The 22,302-nt window shown below is 40.5% G+C and overlaps 1 protein-coding gene and 1 pseudogene across 3 annotated transcripts in view; one reads left to right on the top strand and one right to left on the bottom strand.

The window, feature by feature from the left end:
* Positions 1–19,711, bottom strand: part of BNIP3L (BCL2 interacting protein 3 like) — a 25,876-nt gene extending 6,165 nt beyond the window's left edge. Inside the window, exons 1-4 of one of the 3 annotated variants that reach the window (XM_063669377.1) lie at positions 17,409–17,520; positions 10,439–10,540; positions 9,533–9,716; positions 5,655–5,727 (exon numbers count right to left, since the gene is read on the bottom strand). In XM_063669377.1, coding sequence (XP_063525447.1) covers positions 5,655–5,727; positions 9,533–9,716; positions 10,439–10,499 — 318 coding nt within the window. In that variant the 5' untranslated portion in view covers positions 10,500–10,540; positions 17,409–17,520. Of the gene's footprint in view, positions 1–5,654; positions 5,728–9,532; positions 9,717–10,438; positions 10,541–17,200; positions 17,227–17,408; positions 17,521–17,675 lie in introns of those variants that run through there. The other 2 variants (XM_063669376.1, XM_054498535.2) reach the window with 2 other exon arrangements.
* Positions 19,106–22,302, top strand: LOC129042460 (protein SDA1 homolog; annotated as a pseudogene).

Raw genomic sequence — 22,302 nt, 5'->3', positions numbered from 1 at the left:
AAAATGAGAAGTAAAACAAAAATAAGTGAGAGATGTGATGAGGAAATAAATAATAGTATTTACTGAGCACTTAAAGGGGCAAATATTATTCCAAGCATGTTACATGGATTTTTTTTTTTCCTGGAGACAGGGTCTCCTGTGTCACCCAGGCCAGAGTGCAATCACAGCTTACTGCAGCCTCAAACTCCTCGGCTCAATTAATCCTCCCACCTCAGCCTCCCAAGTAGCTGGGACTACAGGTGTGTGCCACCATGCCCAGCTAATTTTTGTATTTTTTTAAAGAGACAGTGTTTCACTATGTTGCCCAGCCTGGTCTTGAACTCCCGGGCCCAAGGGATCTTCCCTGCTTCAGCCTCCCAAAGTGCTGGGATTACAGGTGTGAGACACTGCACCCAGCCACATGCATTAACTTTCACCTTGTAACAAATAACCCTATAAAAATAATTATTAAAATCCCATTTTAATAATTTAATAATACATTTAATAATTGTAACAGATGAGGAGACTGAGACATAGATTAAATAATTTGCCTAAGGTTCCACAACCAGTACATAGCAGGGCCAGTATTCAAACCCAGGAATACTGTATAGAGAGGCCCTACTGTTAAGCACCAGGGTTTACTCTCTGGAAGGAGATTATATTTTTAGGACAAATTGCTATACAAACATTTTCCAAGGTTTCGAAACTATGTTAGCCAAAAGTTTTTGGGAATAATCTATAATAAGTTGAGTCAGAATTTAACATCTGTCATATCAAATAAAATAAAAAATGTGACTTTTAAAAATTGCTAATTATAACCTAAAGTTTCAGGCCAAGAACAATTAACATTTCCAATAGCTCCCCTTTTAATAGAACCAAAAGGAATGAAAAAGTCCTAAAAATGATATTTATTTATTCAGTTTTATTTATTCAGTATTATTTATTCAGTTTTCTTTTTGAGACGGAGTCTCACTCTGTCGCCCAGGCTGGAGTGCAGTGGCGCGATCTTGGCTCACTGCAACCTCCGCCTCCTGGGTTCTAGCAATTCTCCTGCCTCAGCTTCCAGAGTAGCTGGGATTACAGGCGCCTGGCACCACACCTGGCAAATTTTTGTATTTTTCGTAGAGATGGGATTTCACCATGTTGGCCAGGCTGGACTCGAACTCCTGACCTCAAGTGATCCACACGCCTCAGCCTCCCAAAGTGTTGGGATTACAGGCGTGAGCCACCGTGCCTGGTCATAGTCAGTTTTAAGGAATGTCATGCTATGACCCCAAACCCAGGGGTCTCAAAACTAAGAAGCATTTTGACATTTTATTTTGTTTGACTAGGATTCACTCAAAAGAATGACCAAAGCTGTCATTCTTTTCAGTAGGTAGCTAAGAAATGCAGAGTCTGACATATTCACATGACTCTTTTTTGACAGGTCTAGTTCTCTGTGAAACAGCTACCCCAGGAAGGAGCTTCAGACAGGGCAAAGTAAAACCCCTGTGCATGTCTGCTGCTCTTGTTAGTACCATTCTTATTTAGTTCTGCTGAACTTGGCAAATTCCACTGAATGACACAATGTAGCATTTAGGATTAAGCTCTTTCCATTGGCTATTGAGATTACTCAGAATCATGAGTTGGCTCTTTGGAGTAACACTGAAATCATCCCAAATCAAAAACAATAAACTGTTACAATTTACTTGCACATCAGTTGCTGTACACACAATATCTGACTATACTCAACATACTGCAGGTCGCTTCTGTTTAGTTTCCTGCTTTGGCCTCACAGGTCTTTCTTTAAACCTGCTCAAAGATTTAACGAGTTAATATTTCATAATTTCTGACAGAATGAAAACGCAGTAAGATTTCACGCTCTAATTTTTTTTTTCAAGAGGATGGAATTTTCTCAGTTGAATGAAGCAAAGTTATCTCTGGACAAGTGTTTTAAAAAGAAAACAAAACAAAAAAGAACTCCAGATAAGTTTCTGAACTTATAATACTTTAAGAATAAGAGTGGTAAGCTTTCCTCATTTACTACCGCTCTGTGCTTCCTTTTACTAATCTTAAATTTGCCACTTTCAGGTTTTAAACTGCCTTCCAATTCTTAGAATTCCAGAATATGGTAAAAATGTACTTAATCTAATTATGTAAGATTTGTGCTTTTAAAATCAATAATCCTCTCTCTATACCTACATCTGTCCAAAGAAGATTCTGGCTGGGCACCATGGCTCACGCCTGTAATCCCAGCACTTAGGGAGGCCGAGGTGGATGGATCACTTGAGGTCAGGAGTTTGAGACCAGCCTGGCCAACATGGCAAAACCCTGTCTCTACTAAAAATACAAAAATTAGCCAGGCGTTGTGGCGCACGCCTGTAATCCCAGCTTCTTGGGCGGCTGAAGCAGGAGAACCACCTGGAAACAGAGGTTGCAGTGAGCCGATGCAACTGCACTCCAGCCTGGTGACAGAGTGAGGTCCATCTCAAAAACAAAAAACAAAAACAAAGAAGATTCTGATCATTCTAGCCTGTTCTCTCACATGGAGTTCTTTATTTTCTAATCACTTAAGTTTTCCTTCTCTGGTTTACCTCAAGGTCACTTTGTCCTCTAAATATGGATATTAAGCTGTATACCATGATTCATGTACAGATAAAAATCACAGTTTTACAAGACAGGAAAAGGAGGACATTTTCTGTTTGGATCATTTTTCAGTAACACTCAACATTGTGCTGGCATTTTTGGTCCCAGAAACACAATGCAAAAATGTCTTCAATAAATAATCTATATTGCTTCTCGGACTTTTGGCTAAGATCAAGTGAAGAAACAATCTACAGTCTGTTTTCTGATACAAAACTGAGACTCTTGAGGATGATCATCCCAAAAGCAGTTTCATGGTCTTTTTCCTAAGTGCACACTGCCTTAGGCGGATTCGCCATACCATAACTCAGCAGACATTTTTCAGTTCATTCTCATGGCTTTGTGAGCTCTCCTGTTATCAATCGAATTCATTTACTTAGTTCAGTAGAAAGAACAAGGGCCACAGACTCAGACCTGCTTTGAATCCTGGCTCTAACACTGACTTGCTTTGTGATCTTAGATAAGTAATTAGTACAAAGCCTCACTTTTTCCACTGGTCCGTGGGGATAATATCACTGCTTTCACTGGATTGAGAACATTAAAAGAGAGGTGGGAGTGGTAACTCAGGTCTGTAATTCCAGCACTTTGGGAGGCCGACATGGGAGGATCATTTGAGGCCAGGAGTTTGAAACCAGCCTGGGCAATATAGCGAGACTCTGTCTATACAAAAAAAAATAAAAAAGTAGCCAGGCGTGGCAGTGTGAGCCTGTAGTCCCAGCTACTAGGGAGGCTGAGGCAGAAAGATTGCTTGAGCCAGGAATTGAAGTCTGTGGTGAGCTATAACTGCACCACTGCACTCCAGCCTGGGTGACAAAGCAAGACCCTGAGACACTGTCTCCAAATAAAAAAAAGAAATTGAGCACCTAGAACATATCTAGTTAATGTTAGTGACTTTACTTCCTCATCTTAGAAAAGCTTGAAAATGATATATAGTCCTTATAAACACATATAAAAACATTCTATAAGATCAAGTACAATAACAGTCCTTTAACTGTTTTTTCAAGTTTCTTAACCCTAAACTTTCTTCTTATTCAGGAAGAAAATCAATTTTCCCAAATCCTAAAGAAATTAATTTTTAAATTATTGTTTCTTCCATTAAAAAAAGGCAATGTAAAAGGTTTTTGAAAGTTTAAACTATACCTACTGACAGCTCCCTTATTAAGTCTTACTCAACTGTTATCTCTCACAGGAGTTAGACTGTCTTTCCAAACTCTTCCCTTTGTTGAAACTGACCGATCTGACTGTCAACATAAAGTACTTCCTCTTGATGACAGCCTATGCTCTTTTAGGGATTTGGTCCTGAGAAGGGATCAACACTGGCAAACCTACCAAAGGCCAAAAACCTGACATTTTCTTTCCTGAATTTCAAAAATTCCTTTGGAATTCCAGGGTAGATGCATTCAACTCTAGAATTCCGTGTAAATTCAATATTCAGTTAAGCCTAATGGCACATCTGCAACTCCATGAGCCAGGAAAGCACTTACCACAGTGCTCCACGGAGTTATTAAGTTCTTAAGGGAAAAACGTATGCAGAGAAGAGGAAGAAAGTCTAAGGTCAAATAAGCTTGGGAAACATTTGGTTTAATTAAACCCATTTCTTTTTTTCTTTTTTTTAGAGACAGAGAGTCTTGCTATGTTGCCCAGGCTGGAATCAAAACTCCTGGGGCTCAAGGGACCCTCCCACCTCCACCTCCCAAGTAGCTGAGACTACAGGCAAGTGCCACCATGTCCAGCTTAAACTATAATTTCTTTACTGCAGGAACTGGTCAGAATTACTCATGCGACTACTAGGGTGAGAGTGTGGGGGAACCTGGGGCTGCATTACTTTCCATTTATTTGACCTTTGAACAAACATTCTTGAAAACACATTTTGGAAGATGCTAATCTAAACTTAAAGCTTTCTGTATAAAAGGTGATATGGATTGAAGAAATTCTCCTCAGGAAAGACCACAGCAAAGAATCTGATTTCTCTCTTGGATTCCGTGGTACACTTTCTGCTATGGAGACTTTGTACGCTTTCTTCTACATCAGCTATAGCTTACTGCATGTGGTCAAACTGACATACATAAGCCAGCAATTCAAATGCTCCAGTCAGATCATCTTACTACACGACAGCCTGCTATTGTGAGCTTCTCTATAGTATAAAGCTCATCATCATAAAATAAATTTGTGTTGAATCCATAGATTTTCGACATTTCAGAGAAAAGCAAAAATAGAGCATAGTAAAGTATGGAGGAATTCTGCGGCCTTTGGAAACAGAAAGAATACTGGGTGGATCTAAGACACACAAAATATTTCTAGTGCCCAGGACACAGAATAGTGAGAACCCGACAAAACAAGGTTTTTGTTGCGACTCATTCAAAGGTTCATTCAATATTTTTCAAGCACCCTAAATACAGGAGAAAAAGACAATGGTTCCCGTCCTCAAGAATTTGTACTCTAATGACACTTTCAGGTGATCTTACATATCAATAAAGTTAAAGGCTGGCTATGAGTATTCTAAATCATTAGCCACAATTAAATACTTACCATATTTTAAGTCTTATTAACACAAACATTTGTAAGATTTTAATACTATATCCATCTATGTTTCCAACATTGTCAACTCCTAGTAAACAATATTTATCTTGAAGGAATCCTGCATAATTTAGATAAATTTAAAATTTATCTCAAAAGCCACTGCTTTGATTTCAGATGCAAAAAAAAAGTCTTCATGTCTAGTTCTAACACAACCTTCATCTTCATTTATTCTGTGGTCTTAAAGCATCTATCTCAGTTTTTTTCTACTTATAAACTCAAGGAACTAGCCTGGAGTACTGGCATGATTTATTATGGACAAGAATTTTCCAATTCGTTTAGAGTGACAGGGCCCAAAATCCTTAGTTGTAAAGGACTGCGACAAGAACTATATCATCTTAAATAAATTCCAAAATCAGAAATTCAATAATAGCTTCAAACTAGTCCTAAAAGTTCACATTTATTTTAGCAAAATATACTTAGAGAATTTACATCTTTCTTAATTGTTTACTGTAAATCAGATCCCCCCGACACACCTGAGAGCTATGGTCCCTGCTGGTGTGCATTTCCACATCAAACGTGATCTGCCCATCTTCTTGTGGCGAAGGGCTAGAAGAGAAGGAATTTAGCTATTAGTTTTAATTCTCACTTTGTCAAATGACTTAGTCTCTACTAGAAATTAGAAAATTAAAAGTTACAGCAGTATGGCTTTGAAAAAGCACATCAGAAAATATATCATAACCCCATACAAGAAAAATTTATGTGATGTTAAAAGGCTAAACGAAATTGAGCATTCTTACTCCCAAAATGTTCTGCACTTTTTCAGTAGTAATGAATTCCTTCAAAATAATAAATTTGCAAAGGAAATACTACCTACAGACACAAACTGTCACATTCTCTTATATTTATTCTTTTGTCCATTAAAAGTAAAATAATCTTCAAATTCAGGAACTTCAGAGTTCTTTTTCTCAAAGTTCCCTCATCATTAAATAATTCACCAGTAGTTCTCAAAGTGCATAAGGTAGTTCTCAAAGACGCTTTCAGACGGTCTTTGAGGTTAAAGTTCCTTTCTTAATACTAGTAGGATTTATTTGCCTTTTTCATTCTCATTCTCCCATGTGTATAGTGGAATTTTCCGAAGGCTACATGATGTGTGATAGCACAAGTTAGAATGCAAACACAGATGAGAACCAGCTGTCTTCTATTAAGCTTGGTATTAGAGATTTGTAAACGTGTAAAACAATGCCACTATTCTTATTAACTTGGAGAGTTTATAGAAAATAGGTATTTTCACTAAAAAATGCTACTTATGTTAAAATGTATTATTTTTGAATGAATATGTATTTTCTCAGTTTTAATTTCTAATATAGTAAATATCAAAATATATAAACCCACAAACAAGTCCTTTGGGGTCCCTAATGATTTTTAAGAATGTAAAAGTATATAATGACCAAAAACTTTGAGAACCACTATTTTACTTATTTCAGAAATATTTGCTTTGAGATATTTCAGGGTGAACCATATAAGCTTATATATTAATATATTAATATAAAACCTTTATGACTACACAAAATACATTCGTAGAACTGTAAAAATTTACAAATAAGTTTTTAGACAAAAACAACATGATCACAAACTGTACTTCATACAAGAGATGAACAGAATGTGCTAAGTTAATTTCTTAGCTTTATTAATGATTTCTTGTGTAAAAACTGAAAAGTCACTGGGGATCCTTCACTACATACACAAACCCTCCCCCAAAATCTAAAATAGAAATAAAAAATATTTGGGGCTTAACTTGCTGAAAGGAATAGATATTAAATATTAAAGTTATCAAGAGTATGTATATAACGTTAATTAATGTATAGAGACGTTGGTGAGACTGACTCAGAAATAAGACTGTCAGAAATTTATCACATTAGGCCTAGGAGTCTTTTAGACTGGTATAATTGACATAGGAGATTCTTAAATGGGGACAGGAAAACAAAAAAGCTGGTTCTGTATCAAACCAACGTCATATATATTTAGGAAATTTTTGTCTTGAATTAGCACAGGAGTCAACCAGAACTGGGCAATCCTACTGGCCTCAGTTTACTATCTTTGTGCTCATAACACTGTTGGGTTCACAGCTACACATCAAGTTAAGGGTCAGCCTTACACAGCTGTGACCAGGTCAAGGCAGTCAGGGTGACAAAGTCAAGAATCCTATGGAAGCATTGCTCTGCTTCTATATGCTTCTTCACACTGGCACCAACCTCTCCTCTAAACCGTTTACTCCTCCTAACAATTTGGAATGCATCAGAGCTTCACCCATGGCACATATTAGAATCGGCTGGGGAGCTTTTAAAATACTGTGACGTCTCTACCCTGCCCCTGTCAACCAAAATGAGAAGTTCTTGAGATGCAGTCCGTGTGCCGGCATTTTTAAAAGCTCCTGGGTGAATCTAGTGTGCCGTCAAGGTGAAAACCCCTGTGACAGGGTGAAAGGCAAAGCAGAACACACTGGGGTTCCCAGCTAACAACCCCTGTGGCAACACAAATATTTCTATGGAATAATTTTTAAGTTGAAAACATACATAAATCAGCTCTAGGACTGATACCCACAACCCTAAAACTTTTCCCCCTAAGGAAACACTTCCCAATGACTTTTCACATACAGAGACACATGGCAATTCAAATGATGTGAGTTTTGAAGACACTCCTCAATGGTAAAGCGTGTTAGTAGGCTATCCCAGAAGACTCGAGTTCTACGCATTCTCTGAAAGATGACCACTAATCTAGGGCCTGGAGAGACATAAGATGAGGGGTAAGAAAGTGTTCAAAAGCACCTGCCATGCCTCCTTCTCACATGCTTTAGCAACCTAAACTTAAACATGATCATAGGAGGGTGAAGGCATATTCAGTCACATGTAAAACTGCACCATAAATGAAGTAAGATGAACAGACAGGTAAGCAGGTGACTCTTCTATGCTCATTGACAGCACCTTGTGAACAACAGGCTCATAGACACCGTGGGATCAATGATCAAGGCCCACACACCTGAACGTAGAGTGAAAGCCTTGCTGACAGGCCGTAACAAGCAGAAACTTGAGAAGCCCATCGCGAATTCCATAATATAAATATAAATCTTCATTTGGAAAGACAGACTAATGTAGCTACTGGAATCAAGGGCAAGCTGTTCAGAAGAGAGCCATCTGCTCTGGTTCCGCTTATGACAAGAGCCATCCCAGGCTCTAAGAAGCACAGGGACAAGTCAGGGATGACACGGGGGTGGCGGGGGTGCACAGTGTGCCACAGAGCCAACAAACCCGTCCCCCGCTGCCTTGGCAACATTAGTGGATCATAAGCCACTCAGGAAGTTGGACATGATTTAACTCATTTGTCCTTTTTTTTACTTCTTCTGATAAGTAATAATACGTGCAATATACACAATTTTTACAAAATACAAAAATGTTAAGAAGAAACATATCCAAACTGCATTCCTAAAGATAGTCACTGTTTACGTTTCCTTAATCTGCTTCCTGTGCATTTGCATTTTCTAAATGGTTAACGTCAGTTAACAACTACCCAGAAGGTCATCCAGTGCTCCATAGTGCTAACAGTGTAGCTGTCACTGAAACAAGAATTTTTTAAATGTCATTTAAAATCTAGCCCTTCTGAAAAAAAAAACAGAAAGGTTTATACTAAAAAATAATGACCTGGTTTCATTCCACACACATATCTCGTTGTATTCTTACTCTTTCACCATAAGTAGTCCTTAATCCATGGAATTAGTTTCTTCAGCTCAAATATAGAAAAATGAGGTCTGAAACAAAACAACCTCTAAGAAAGCGGAGGGGACTTCAAAACTATCTTTACAGACCTTGGTTGGTGCTTCCAACTGTGCAAATATTGCTATAACGTGAAGCAACCTGCAGTTCCTATGAGTCAAACATTTACTGAGTGTCTACTACATGCCAGCACCATTACTGTGAAGCTAATAAAAATTAAACATGGCCCCTGCCCTTTGCAATGTCAAGATCTAGAAGGGAAGACAGATGTATACAGAGGTAACTAATTCAAGGCAGTCTGTGATCTGTAAAACAGGGACACAAAGGAAAATGGGGGAAAGTCAGATTAATTCTATAAATTAGCATTTATGCCACTGAATTTTAAACTGATAAACTGCTAAAAACAATATAATCTGAGTAAGAAAAATGACAATCTGGGGAAATACAGTGGGCACTGAAGCACCTGTCGATTTAGCTGTCTCATATAAACACAATATATATCTGTGCAATATATAATATACTGCAATATATCAGAAGGCATATTTTGCTAAGTGAAGATTTAAGCAAATAAATTTTTCCTAGAGAGAATGAACCCTGTAACCTACCTGTTTCCTGAATTCCACCAAAACATGGGTCTCACTTACCTGTCACAGTGAGAACTGCCTCTTGAACTACTCTGTCCTGATTCATGTTGTGCATCCAAAAGAATCTTCTCCATGTCTCCATTGTGGATGGAGGATGAGGACGGTACGTGTTCCAGCCCCCCATTTTTCCCATTGCCATTATCATTGCCATTGCTGCTATTCATGGGTAGCTCCACCCAGGAACCTGTTGGACAAGTCAGATAAGTTAACCACAGCAGAACTGAAATCTGTCATGTGCACACAGATGTGAATATGGTGAATCCAGATAAGAATTCTGACTCTCCTCAAACCAAATGCAAAAGTATTCTGAAGAAAATAAAGTAATAAAAGTCTAAAGATCTATATAGTTCTGTTCCTGAAATAGCTCATGCCATCAACTGAGAAGCAGCTCGAACTCTAAAACATCTCAGAAAATGCGTTTTTCAGTCAATTTTCTCTCTGGGTAAAGCTTAGTTTATAGTAACACCCTACTGAAAACTCTGAGGTTGCTTTTCAAAAAAAAATTGCTACTTTTAGGCTATTTACCTTTAACATTTTAGTTGGTGTATATATACACACACACTTTCTTCATAGTCTACCTAAGCTACTCAGCTGTATCTGCTCCAGAAATGAAATAAATATATCACCTATAAATTTCATAAAAGGTCATCTAAGTAAGTTAGCAACTATATCCTACTTAGTGCAAACAACTGAGAAACTCCTAGAGAGGAAACCTAAATCCAATAGCAAAAATTTCAATGTGTGCACAAATCAGGAGCATAAAATTAATGCAGCTGGTTAACTAAATCAGGTGATAATGCTAAAAATTCAGAAAAAAGCTTTATCTCTGTCTCACTGATTAGTTTCTTCATTTCCTTTATATCTTATGCTTTCTAGTCTTTCTCCTTTTTTATACACTAAACATACCTTGTGAACTTGTCTTTTTTTGTCTTCTCTCCCACGGGTTTCTACTTTCTAGGGTTTTCATTAAACCCTGTTGATTTGGGGGCAGAAACAACTGCACATCAGCTACAGGCAAACATGAAAAGTTTTCTTGGACAAAAAGTTGAAGGGGTGGGGCCACAGAAAAAGGGGATGTGCCACTGGTAATTCTGCATAGGTCTTGAAAATATTTATTGGTCCAATGAGTCTGCTAAACGTATTAAGGTGCTTTAATTTTAACAAGAGTTGAGGCCAGGTACAGTGGCTCACACATGTAATCCCAGCACTTTGGAAGACTGAGGCACCAGGATTGCTTGAGTCCAGGAGTTTGACATCAGCCTGGGCAACATGGCAAGACCCTGTCTCTACAAAAGAATAGTAAGTAAATAAATAAATTGTTAACAGTAGCCAATAAACTAACTTCACAGCAAAAAGAGATAGTGGTATATTTTGTTCATAATTTCCATCTCTTACAATAAATTTTGTTTCAGAAAATGTAACCAAGCAGCTTGGTGTGGCCATCCCTCTAAACTCCCAGCAGAAGTGTTAGAGAGTTCCAGGGATGAACAAGGAGTTCCATCAGTAAGTTGAAGTAAAATCATCAAAACTGGCTCAAACTCTAAAATGTACTCTAAATGTGGCGATGGCTACACCAGTTCCAGAGTGAACCCAACATCACCCTCACAAGAAGGAAAGCTCCAAGGCAGACCTAGCTGGGAATCTGACCCCATCACTTCCTGTCTACCTGTGTGAGCCGAGTTTCAGCTTCCTCATTTGTAAACAGAGATAATAATAACACCGGGATGCTGTGATGATTTAGTAGTATCAAGTGCTGGTAAACAGAAGATGCTCAGTTATACACTAGAATTTACATTTATAAATACTTAGAACCCTTTCCTTTCCACTTGAGGCAGCCCCAGTGGCTACCACCATCCCATAATCACCACCAATTCCTTAGGACTCTGCTGCCAAACGACACAGTTGTACAACATCTCCATGGCCTCATTCTATACACACATAAAATGGACACAGGCTAGAGAACTCAAAATGGATTAATACAACTAACAAAGCTAAGAGAGATCTAACATTGAAGATGATTTATCTCGCGTGCCTCTGGAGTGTATAAGAAATATGCCAAAAGCATCCCTAAATTTAGAGTCTGCAACATATTTCAACTGGAGAGAAAGGGGGTGGGGAAGAGAATATGTATACAAAAACAGTTTTTTTTCTGACTCTCACTGTTTCTAGGATTTTCAAACTTATTTTTAAACCAATGGGACCAGTTGTTCTTGTATAGAAGCCTAATGCGTACAATAGTAACAAACCAAAACCCAGAGCTGCTCTGACAGAAGCAGAGCTAAGGAACCAGGAGTTCCAGATGGGTCTCTGTGGAAGCCAGTCTTCCCTAAAATACAATTAATAGTCACTTGAAGTAGGCAATCAAAGAGAAAAAAGGGTGTAACAAACAATATCAGGTTTTCTGGTCCTTACTTTTGTTTTTCTTTTGAGACAGTCTTGCACTGTCACCCAGGCTGTAGTACAGTGGCACAATCACAGCTCACTGCAGCCTTGATTCCTGGGCCCAAGCAATCCTCCCACCTCAGCCTCCCAAGAAGCTGGGACTACAGGGCACATGCCACCATGCCCGACTTTATTTATTTATTTATTTATTTATTTAGTAGAGACGGGGTCTCCCTACATTGCCCAGGTTGGTCTCAAACTCCTGGGCTTCAGCAATCCTCCCACCTCAGCCTCCCAAAGTGCTGGGCTTACAGGTATGAGCCACTGCTCCCAGCCTGTTTTTACTTTTTTGAAGGACTTTCAAATCAATGCCTGGATCCTATTTTCTTCATTAAAAACACATAAGCAATCATAATCTAATATACACTTTAGGAACTTGAAAGAGACATACCTAGAAAAGCTTAGTAAAAGTGATCTCTGCTGTAGCCTCCACACCCTGTAGCATAACTGAAAGCATCTCTACTTAAGGTGGACAATTTGTACTTGGGATACACTGGTATAGTGTGGTCAGGGGCTGAGACTGAAGCCAGGCTCCCACTCTCGGTTATAGCTGTTACCCTCTCACAGGGTACTTAACCTTGTTGTGCCTCAGTTTTCTCATCTATAAAACAGAGATAATAACTGTATCTACCTCGAAGACTTTGTTAGGAAGATTAAATGAATAAAGCACGCAGAACAATAAGAAAGGTCCCTAAGAAAGTTTTAGCTACTACAATTATATTCTGTATCAGAGAAAAACCAGTCCTTACTGGAAAAATGTGTTCCTAGAAAACATAAACATCAGTACATCAAATTAAAAATTAACATCTCTCCCAACCTCCCGTTCCTACTCCCAGAGGAGCCACTTTTGACAGTTTCACATGGAGACTTGCAGAGTTTTTTTCAATGAAACATAGGTCTGTTTTTGCTTTTGTTTTTATAAAGAAATGGAACTGTACCATACACACATACTGACATATTCTGTAAGTCGTTTTTCAGATGTCTTCCCTATCAATATATACTGACATTCATTCTTTTGAACAACTGCATTGCATCTCATCTTTTATAAAGATATACCATACTTTAACCATTATCTAAATGGCAATGGTTAACTACTACTCAGATGGTTGTTTCTAATACTTTGTTATTATAATCAGGGCTTCAGTGAACATTCTGGAGAATAATTTGACAATAGGTATTAACAGCCTTAAAAGGGTAGATTTTCTTTAATTAATTAAGGGTAATTCTCTTTCAAAAAGATCATCTATGGAAATACATAGTGGTGCAGAGAAAGTTATGTACATAGGCATTAAGAGGCTACATATTAATCTTTTGAGTAACACTTAAAAAAGCAAATTTGTCTTCCTCAATAGATGAACAACACGTCTGTTTCCCATCACCCGATTTGTTCCTGATTTACAGCCTCAGAATTTCTTAGTGTTCTAACTCTACCAATCCTCACAAAGTCTCTTTTTACTTCGAAAGGAAACAAGGCTAGATAAGAGGTTTGTGCTGTCCAAGCAACACAAAGTAGGAAACAACCACAGAGTGAATTCTCCTCCTAATAATCAAGCTTGAAAACTAAAAGCTGGAAGCTTTCTCCATTATTTAAAAGACTTTACAAACTAAGAGCTGTTCCTTATGCCAATTTGTACATAATATGCAATGACATGAGATATTTTCTGGTTTGGGTTTTTGGGAATGACTAAGAGATTCAGAGAAACTTCTGTGAATGCTTCTCCATTCTCTAATATAATAGATCGTGAAGGGTGGTCCAATAATTGTGATTATGCTCATTGCTGTATGTTGCATAATCTTTACAGTTTTATAATCACTAGTTCAATCCTCTTGCAAGAAGAGGAGAGGAGCTTTGGGACAACGGGAGGAGAGAATGAAGAGTATTTCTCCTCATTTTTCCCCCTAACTTTTCAAGGACCACATGTAACTCTTTTGAAATTTCATTATATTTACATTCTTTCCTCAAAGCTTTTCATTCATTATTGAAAGGAATCCAGACCAGGCCAACAAGAGTTACTGGCATTCTTCTTAAATAAAATAAATAAATAAATAAACTTTTGAAAAGTTGGTCTTTTTGCAGAAGTATGTATTTACATACAAGTTACGTAGGTATTCAAAACATTATTATGAGGCAGTGACAATCCATGAAGGCCTTAAGAGCACTCTTCATAACAGGAAAGCAAGGACATCATGCTCGCAGATGTTTCTATTTAAAAAAAAAAGAGTTTGTACCCAGCTTGGGCAACAAAGCGAAACTCCATCTCTACAAAAAATAAGTTAGCCGGTGACCAGCCTGGGTGACAAAGTGAAACTCCAACTCTACAAGAAATAAAATAATTAGCTGGATGTGGGGGCATACATCTGCAGTCCTAGCTATTTGGGAGGCTGAGCCCAGGAGGTCGAAGCTGCCATGAGCTATGACTGCACCACTGCACTCCAGTTTGGGTGACAAAGCAAGCCCCTGTCTCAAAAAAACAAAAAACAAAAAACAAAAACAAGAAAATTTGAAAAGAAAAAAAAGGCTGTACTTCTCAACAACAAGAATTATACTACGACTTACACTACTACTTTGATTTTCCTTATTCGACCTATTGAATCTTATTCAAACATTCTTAAGGAAGTTGATAGTTTTCTTAACAATAAAACAAACTGGACAACATCCTTTTGACTTGGAAGGAGTTTGGGTATTTGCCCTGTAATTTTTAATGAAAGTGAACAGTCTCTCCACAGCGGTAAAGTTAAAAAAAAAAAATCACAGAAATACTTCACTATTCAAATACTTCAGTAAGTTCCTATTGAAACTCTGCTTTGACCCCTCAACCAAAGATAAAATCCCAAACGCAAGATAATCTGTACATCTCTTCTCCTGTTTTTCAGTTGTGCAACTTTACCCAACAAAGTCCTTCGACTTATCAGCAATTTGGATAGTACTAGATGCCTGAATAAGTTGTTTTGCCCATTGCCCAAAAATCACTTCAAGGAATTCAATGAGGCTTCTTGTTTTGTTCAGTGCAGTGTTGTGTAATGAGCTAAAAAAACGAACAGAGTAAGAGGCAAGACGGGAGTAATTAAATATGGCAATATCTAAAAGCTTTTCAGAAAGCTCACCCTATCCCACATAAAATACTTTCTATCTAGCAGATTTCCCAAAGCAACATTTTGATATCCCATGCAGGCTGAGTGTACTTCCACCTCTGTAAGAGCTGATGTCAGCCAAGCAGGAACCGACTGGCCAAAGACATCAAACTCCTCATAGGTCTGTCAGACACCAAGACAAACAATGACATATGGCTCAGCACCCACCCCCTTTTTTTTTTTTTTTTTGAGACAGAGACTTGCTCTGTCACCCAGGCTGGAGTGCAGTGGTGTGATCTCAGCTCACTGCAACCTCTGCCTCCCGGATTCAAGCGATTCTCCAGCCTCAGCCTCCGAGTAGCTGGGATTACAGGCGCCCGACACCAAGACAGGCTAATTTTTGTATTTTCAGTAGAGAGGGGGTTGGTCTCTCACCATGTTGGCCAGGCTGGTCTCGAACTCCTGACCTCAAGTGATCCACTCGCTTTGGCCTCCCAAAGTGCTGGGATGACAGGTGGGAGCCATCGCGCCCTGCCTTGGTCAGCCCTTTTTGTTGTTGTTGTTAAAGGGTCAAAGGAAGATGAAAATCCTTTTGCTTTCAGTGAAATCATGTACGCCTACCAAGTATCTTCACTCATAAGAAAACTGTACAATTAAGAAACAGAATACTAAAAAGAAACAGAAAGGTGGGCCACCTTTGTGAATTAGGTAGACTAACACACTGACAAAATAAGACACACACACCAGCAGGAGCTTCTGCACCACTGAAAAGAAGCCGGTGCGATGGCTCAAGCCTGTAATCCCAGCACTTTTGAGAGGCCCAGGCGGGCGGATCACGTGAGGTCAGGAGTTTGAGACCAGCCTGGCCAACATGGTGAGAGACTAACCCTCTCTCTCTCTACTGAAAATACAAAAATTAGCCTGGCTTGGTGTCGGGCGCCTGTAATCCCAGCTACATGGCGAAACTTCGTCTCTACTAAAAATACAAAAATTAGCTGGGCGGGTGGCAGGCACCTGTAGTCCCAGCTACTCGGAGGCTGAGGCAGAAGAATCGCTTGAACCTGGGAGGCGGAGGTTGTAGACAGAGCGAGACTCTACCTCAAAAGAAAAAAAAAAAGTCCTGAAAAGAGCAGTAGACAGGCTGAACATGAGAACCTCCGCTTTGCTCCCAGCCGCTTGTGAACTTGGACAAGGCCCTTTACTCTAGACCTGTTTCTCTACAGGTAAACAACAGAAGGCAGTTAGCTAGCTCTGAAGTTTCTTCCCATTCTAAAATCTAAGACAGTATGCTAAACATGGGCAAATAACTTAAAATTGCATATGAATATGTGATACAAGTAACGTTTAAAGACTCATACATTCATCCTAATTTACTGTGGGAAATAATATAACCATCTTACATTCTGGAATATATGACACTTAGAGGTTTTGGGAATTAACCCATCAAAACCTGGAGCAGCAGCATCCGTCTTAAAATCTCCAAACTCCATCGCTACCTGGTGAGGGCTGAAACTCTCTTCTGTAGAATAATAATCTTCAGGCCACACTGGAAGCACCCCCCTCTTATGAAAGATACTGCATGACCTTTAAGCATCCAAGTGGTTTTGAAAAGACTTCATCTGGCCATATGCTCACTGCTCCCATTACCTCTTTCCCAAGAGTTGAATTAAAGAAAGGTTAGGCAAGAACCCTTCCAAGAAGGCTCCCGGTTCTCACGACTAGGAACAATCTGAGGACAAGATGTCTGGGCAGCGGAATGTTATGAAAAGACCCTGGCCTGGGTTGTCTATCAGCCTTGTCCGTTAACTTTCAACTCCCCGAGTGCGTTTTTAATTCCGTTTCTTTAAATGCATGGCCCCAGACTCCCTGACGTGTGCAATCCTGGGTGGTTCAGGAGGCTGCTCTCAGCTTTACTGCGCGCACAACCCATCGCTTAAAAAAAAAAAAAAAAATCACTTGGCCAACTTCGAGAAATCTAATAAAAAAATAAAAAAGGAAAAAGGAGAAGCAAGACACGGCCTCTCACCCCACACGTGACTGAAGCCACCCCTAGACCAGCAAATGAATTTTCCTGACAAACATGTGGCAACAAAGGAATGCTCGCTGGGGGCTCCCGCGCCCGCCAGACGCTGCCCGCCCGCGGGCCCCGCACACCTGATCCCCGACACGTCCCGCGGCAGCCGCCCGCCCCGCCCCGCTCCCGCGCGTCCATCCCCCGGCGTCCCCGCCGCACGTCCCCATCCCGGCCCACGTCCCCTCCGCGGCCCGCTCCGCCCACCCGGCCTCCCCGCCCCCCAGGCCCGCCCCCGCCCCGCCCCGCCCCGCCCCGCCCGGCTCTGCTGCTGGGGACCACCCCCCGCACCAGGGGGATCCGCGCTATCCGCGCCGCTCCGGGACCGCGAACCCAAACGGCCCCCGGCCCAAGACCCCAGGAGGCAACAGAGAGGCCCGGAGCAAGGCAGGCGCCCCTCCTCCTGACAGGGAACGGGAGCTGTCAGTCACCTGGACATCCCTGGCCTGGGCCAATGAGCTGCCTTCTCCTCCCGCCTCCCGCGCCGCGCCGGTGGCGGCGACCGGGGCTGCTCCTCCTCCCCCATCCCCTTCACTGAGCCCTCGGCCCCGCACTCACTGTTAAGGCCGGCCGGCGGGGGCAGAGACTGGTCACTTTCCTCGCAGTTGTTGTTGTTGTTGTGCAGGGGCGGCGGCGGCTCGACTAGGTGGGACGACATTGTCAGACAGCTGGCAGGGCTGCGGCAGCAGCAGGACAGTCTCCGGCTCTCAGGCAGCAACACAACAAGCCGAGTCCCCCGCCCCCTTTTCTGCGCCTGCGCCGTCCCTCCCCTGCCCCTGACGTCAGGGCCTGCCCAGGCCACGTGATGACAACACAACAAGCGACCGGACGGGGCAGGGGCGTTCCCCTGCGGGCTCCGGACGTGTAGACGCTGGAGTCAGGCTGACGCGCGCGCCGGGAACGAACTCTTGCGTGTGACTTGGGATGACCGGATGGGATGAGTGATGCCAATGGCACTGGGAGAGAGGATGAGGAGAAGCGGAATGAGGAAGTGCGCTCCTGCGTTAGCGCCCGTGCCTCCTCTCACGCAGGCTCCACAGTGCTTCACCCAGCCCTGCGCATGCATCTGTTTTCTACCTCTTAGGACTCACTTCTGCAATAGCTATCTTGGGGACACAAAGGAAGCCCCAAACCCAAGTGCCTCCACGTGTAAACTCCAAATAAAGCTGCTGAAGCATCAACACTCCATACGGGAAACGAGGGAAGGCCGCCCCCAAATTTAATTGTTACAGAATTTTTAAAATGTCGATTACAAACACACCATCATTGTAAAAAAAAGAGAGAAAGAAGAAAGGGAAAGAAAGAAAAAAGAAAAATTCAGGAAAACAGAGAGAAGAAAGTACTCACCCAAATCCCATCGACGAATCGATTTCTGGGACATGACGTGAGAAGCCGTTTATCCTGTACGTGGATGACATTAAACTATGTTCCTGAGCACACCTCCTACTTCACATCTCCATGTCTTCGTCCAGTGTCCTTGGTCTGATTTATGAGTGACATGTTTCTCTCAGTCTGTAACTTGTCTTTTAATTTTTTTTTTCGCTCTGTAGAAGCTTAAGGTTTTCATGTAATCAGATTTATAATTCTTACATGGCTTGGGGAGACCTTCATACCAAGATTATTAATCTATAATTCCCTTATAACTTTTTCTAATTTTCTTATAGGCTTAACTTTACATTTAGAGCTCTAATCCATCTGAAATTTATTTTCCATATGCTGTACATTATTTAACTTCAATTCTTCCCAATTTTGTAGCCCATTGACCCAATAATATTAATTTTAAGCCATCCTTTCTACCTTGATTTGAAATTGCACCTTTATCACTTTCTGAATGCCCACAAAAATGTGAGTCTGTTTCAGGGCTATCTTCAATACCTGTTATCTAACTATTAAAGTTTCTCTTCGTCTTTTTCAGATGTTAATGGCTAGTTACTCTTCAGATGAACTTAAAAATGGACTTGTCCAAGATTGACCATGTGTTGGTAATTATTGAAGCTATGTAATACATTAAAGTATTCCTCTAATTTTTTAATATATTTGAAAAATTCCATGCTAAAAGGTTTTTTTTAAGGATTGATTTGTCAAATCCCTTTGCAAATTCTTTTAAGATTTTGGTCAGAAATGAACTCTATTAATAGGTTGAGTGCTGTTTCCGGTCATACCCAGAAGCAGGAGTTCAAGCCGCAGCTGGTAGGGATTGGCAGCTGCTGGCCATCTGAGTTTTGTTAAAACTGCTCGCCGCGAAGCCAGTCTGCAGCCAGAATGTCCAGCAGAAACAACAACAAGCTGCCCAGCAACCTGACTGCAGTTACAGAATCTGATGAAGCGAGACCCGCCACCCTCCATCTAGGAGTTTCTACAGCAGTATAATCACTACACATCCAATGTGGAGATTTTCAAATTGCAACCATATAAACCCAGTAAAGAACTAGCAGAGCTGGTGGTGTTTATGGCACAGAACGTCCTACATATGTGCATCTGAATAATAGGAGAGAAAGAGAGAAACTTCAGAAGAGCCTTTGCTTTGTTATAGATTAGTCACTGCTACCCAGGGTATCTAAGTAATTTTCCTCAAGTGGTGAAAGATCTTCTGTCCTGTAATCATACCGTATTGGGTCCAGATCTTCGAAAGACATTTTGCAAAGCTTTGATCTTGCTAAGAAATAAGAATCTTATCAATCCATCAAGCCTGCTAGAACTCTTCTTTGAACTTCTCTGTTGCCATGATAAGCTTCTGCAAAAGACTTTATACACACATATCGTGACTGATATCAAGAATATAAACGCAAAACACAAGAATAAAGTGGATGTAGTATTGTAAAATTTCATGTACACCATGTTAAGAGATAGCAAAGACCGCAGCCAAGATGTCTTTAGATTTTATGATTGAACTCTACAGAAGGAACATCTGGAATGATACCAAAACTGTCAGTGTTATCACAACTGCATGTTTCTCTAAGGTCACCAAGATATTAGTTGCTGCTTTGACATTCTTTCTTGAAAAGATGAAGATGAAAAACAGGACAGTGACTCCGAATCTGAGGATGACAGACCGACAGCAAGAGACCTGCTAGCACAATATGCTACAGGGAAGAAAGTTCCCAAAACAAGAAAAAGTTGGAAAAGGCAATGAAAGTACTCAAGAAACAGAAGAAGAAAAAACCAGAGGTGTTTAACTTTTTAGCCGTTCACTTGATCCATGATCCCCAAGATTTTGCAGAAAAACTACTAAAGCAGCTTGAGTGCTGTAAGGAGAGGTTGGAAGTGAAGATGGTCTTGAACCTCATCTCAGATTGGTGGGAATTCATAAGCTCTTCCTCTTCAATTTCTATCACGTTTTGCAAAGGTTTCTGCAGCCCCACCAAAGAGAAGTAACAAAGATCCTTCTGTTTGCTGCACAAGCATCTCATCACCTAGTACACCCAGCGATTATTCAATCATTGCTTATGACTGTGGCCAACAATTTTGTTACCGACAAGAACTCTGGAGAAGCCATGACAGTAGGAATCAATGCTGTAAAAGAGATAGCAGCTCAATGTCCTCTGGCCATGACTGAAGAGCTTCTCCAAGACCTGGCTCAGTATAAAACACACAAGGATAATAATGTAATGATGTCTGCTAGAACTTTGATTCTGCTCTTCCGAACACTGAATCCTCAGATGCTGCAGAAGGAATTCTGGGGTAAGCCTACAGAAGCCTCCGTAGAAGCAAGAGTACAAGAATATGGAGAATTAGATGCTAAAGATTACATTCCAGGAGCAGAAGTTCTGGAAGTTGAGAAAGAGGAGAATGCTGAAAATGATGAAGATGGATGGGAAAGTACCAGTCTCAGCGAGGAGCAGGATGCCGATGGCGAATGGGTTGATGTGCAACACTCTTCCGATGAAGAACAGCAAGAAATTTCCAAGAAGCTGAACAGCATACCCATGGAGGAGCAGAAAGCCAAAACTGCAGCCGTCAGCACCAGTCGAGTTTTAAGTTAGGAAGACTTCCAGAAAATCCGCATGGCGCAAATGAGAAAAGAACTTGACGCTGTCCCCCGGAAAATCCCAGAAGAGGAAATATATTGAAATCGACAGTGATGAAGAGCCCAGGGGTGAATTACTTTCTCTTCAGGACATTGAACGCCTTCATAAAAAGACAAAGTCTGACAAAGAGACAAGATTAGCAACTGCAATGGCTGGAAAGACAGATCGAAAAGAATTTGCGAGGAAGGAAACCAAAGTGAATCCATTTTCCAGTTCAAAAAATAAAGAGTGGAAAAAACAGAAGAACTTTATGATGATGTGGTATAGCCAGAATGTCTGGTCAAAAAATAAGCGTTCCTTCCGAGAAAAACAGTTGGCGCTGCGAGATGCCTTTTGAAAAAGAGAAAAAGAATGAAGTAACTTCCCAGAAAGTTTTCCATTCCAAGAAGAATGCTAAGTTTGTGTCATTACTCTGAAAATTGGTAAATCAAGCATGTTTGTTTACATTAAAAAGTCCAGAAGCACTATATTATGAAAACTGCTGAAAATGTGGCAGCAATTTGGTGTTTTTATTTTGGAGACAGCTAATGATGGGAAATGTTAATGTAAATAGTGGTGGTAGTGTAATATCATTTATCATTCATGCAAAAAAAAGTATTGAGTGCCTATTAATTGTCACTGTAGATACAAAATGAATGAGTTGTAACTACCCCTTCACTCAAGGCATTGACAGCTTAATTGTGGGGGTGGACACATACATGTGTATTTACAGTGCAGTGGAAATAGTTCTCTAGTAGAGGTAGGTCCATATTTCTATGCGGACACTGAGGCCTTGTGGACTAACTCTGGCGATGGGGGTTATATATATTCCTGTAAAACAAAGCAAAACAGGACAATTGTAACAAGAGTAAGGGGTTCTTACTTGTATATAATAGGCTTACCTGCTGAAAACAGGCCCCTGCTGTACAGATTTTGGGTACATAATTTAGCTCTTTTAGTCAATCCAAAAGACTTAAATGACCCCCTCTTTTTTTTTTGAATGCCATGTAAAGGCTTTTTGGTTAAGACCTCACTTTTAAAATTGCCTTAAGTATAAATAGTACCTTTGGAATGTATTTAGTTCATCATTTGAGATGCCTTCATACTGGTTTCCTCAACCTTCCTTCACTCTGTATTATTTTCAGCCCACCGTTTGTCTCAATAAAAGGTTTCTAATG

Source organism: Pongo pygmaeus, chromosome 7 (genome assembly GCF_028885625.2).
Source record: "Pongo pygmaeus isolate AG05252 chromosome 7, NHGRI_mPonPyg2-v2.0_pri, whole genome shotgun sequence".
Classification (NCBI taxonomy): domain Eukaryota; kingdom Metazoa; phylum Chordata; class Mammalia; order Primates; family Hominidae; genus Pongo; species Pongo pygmaeus.
This window is presented reverse-complemented; position numbering and strand designations above follow the sequence as displayed.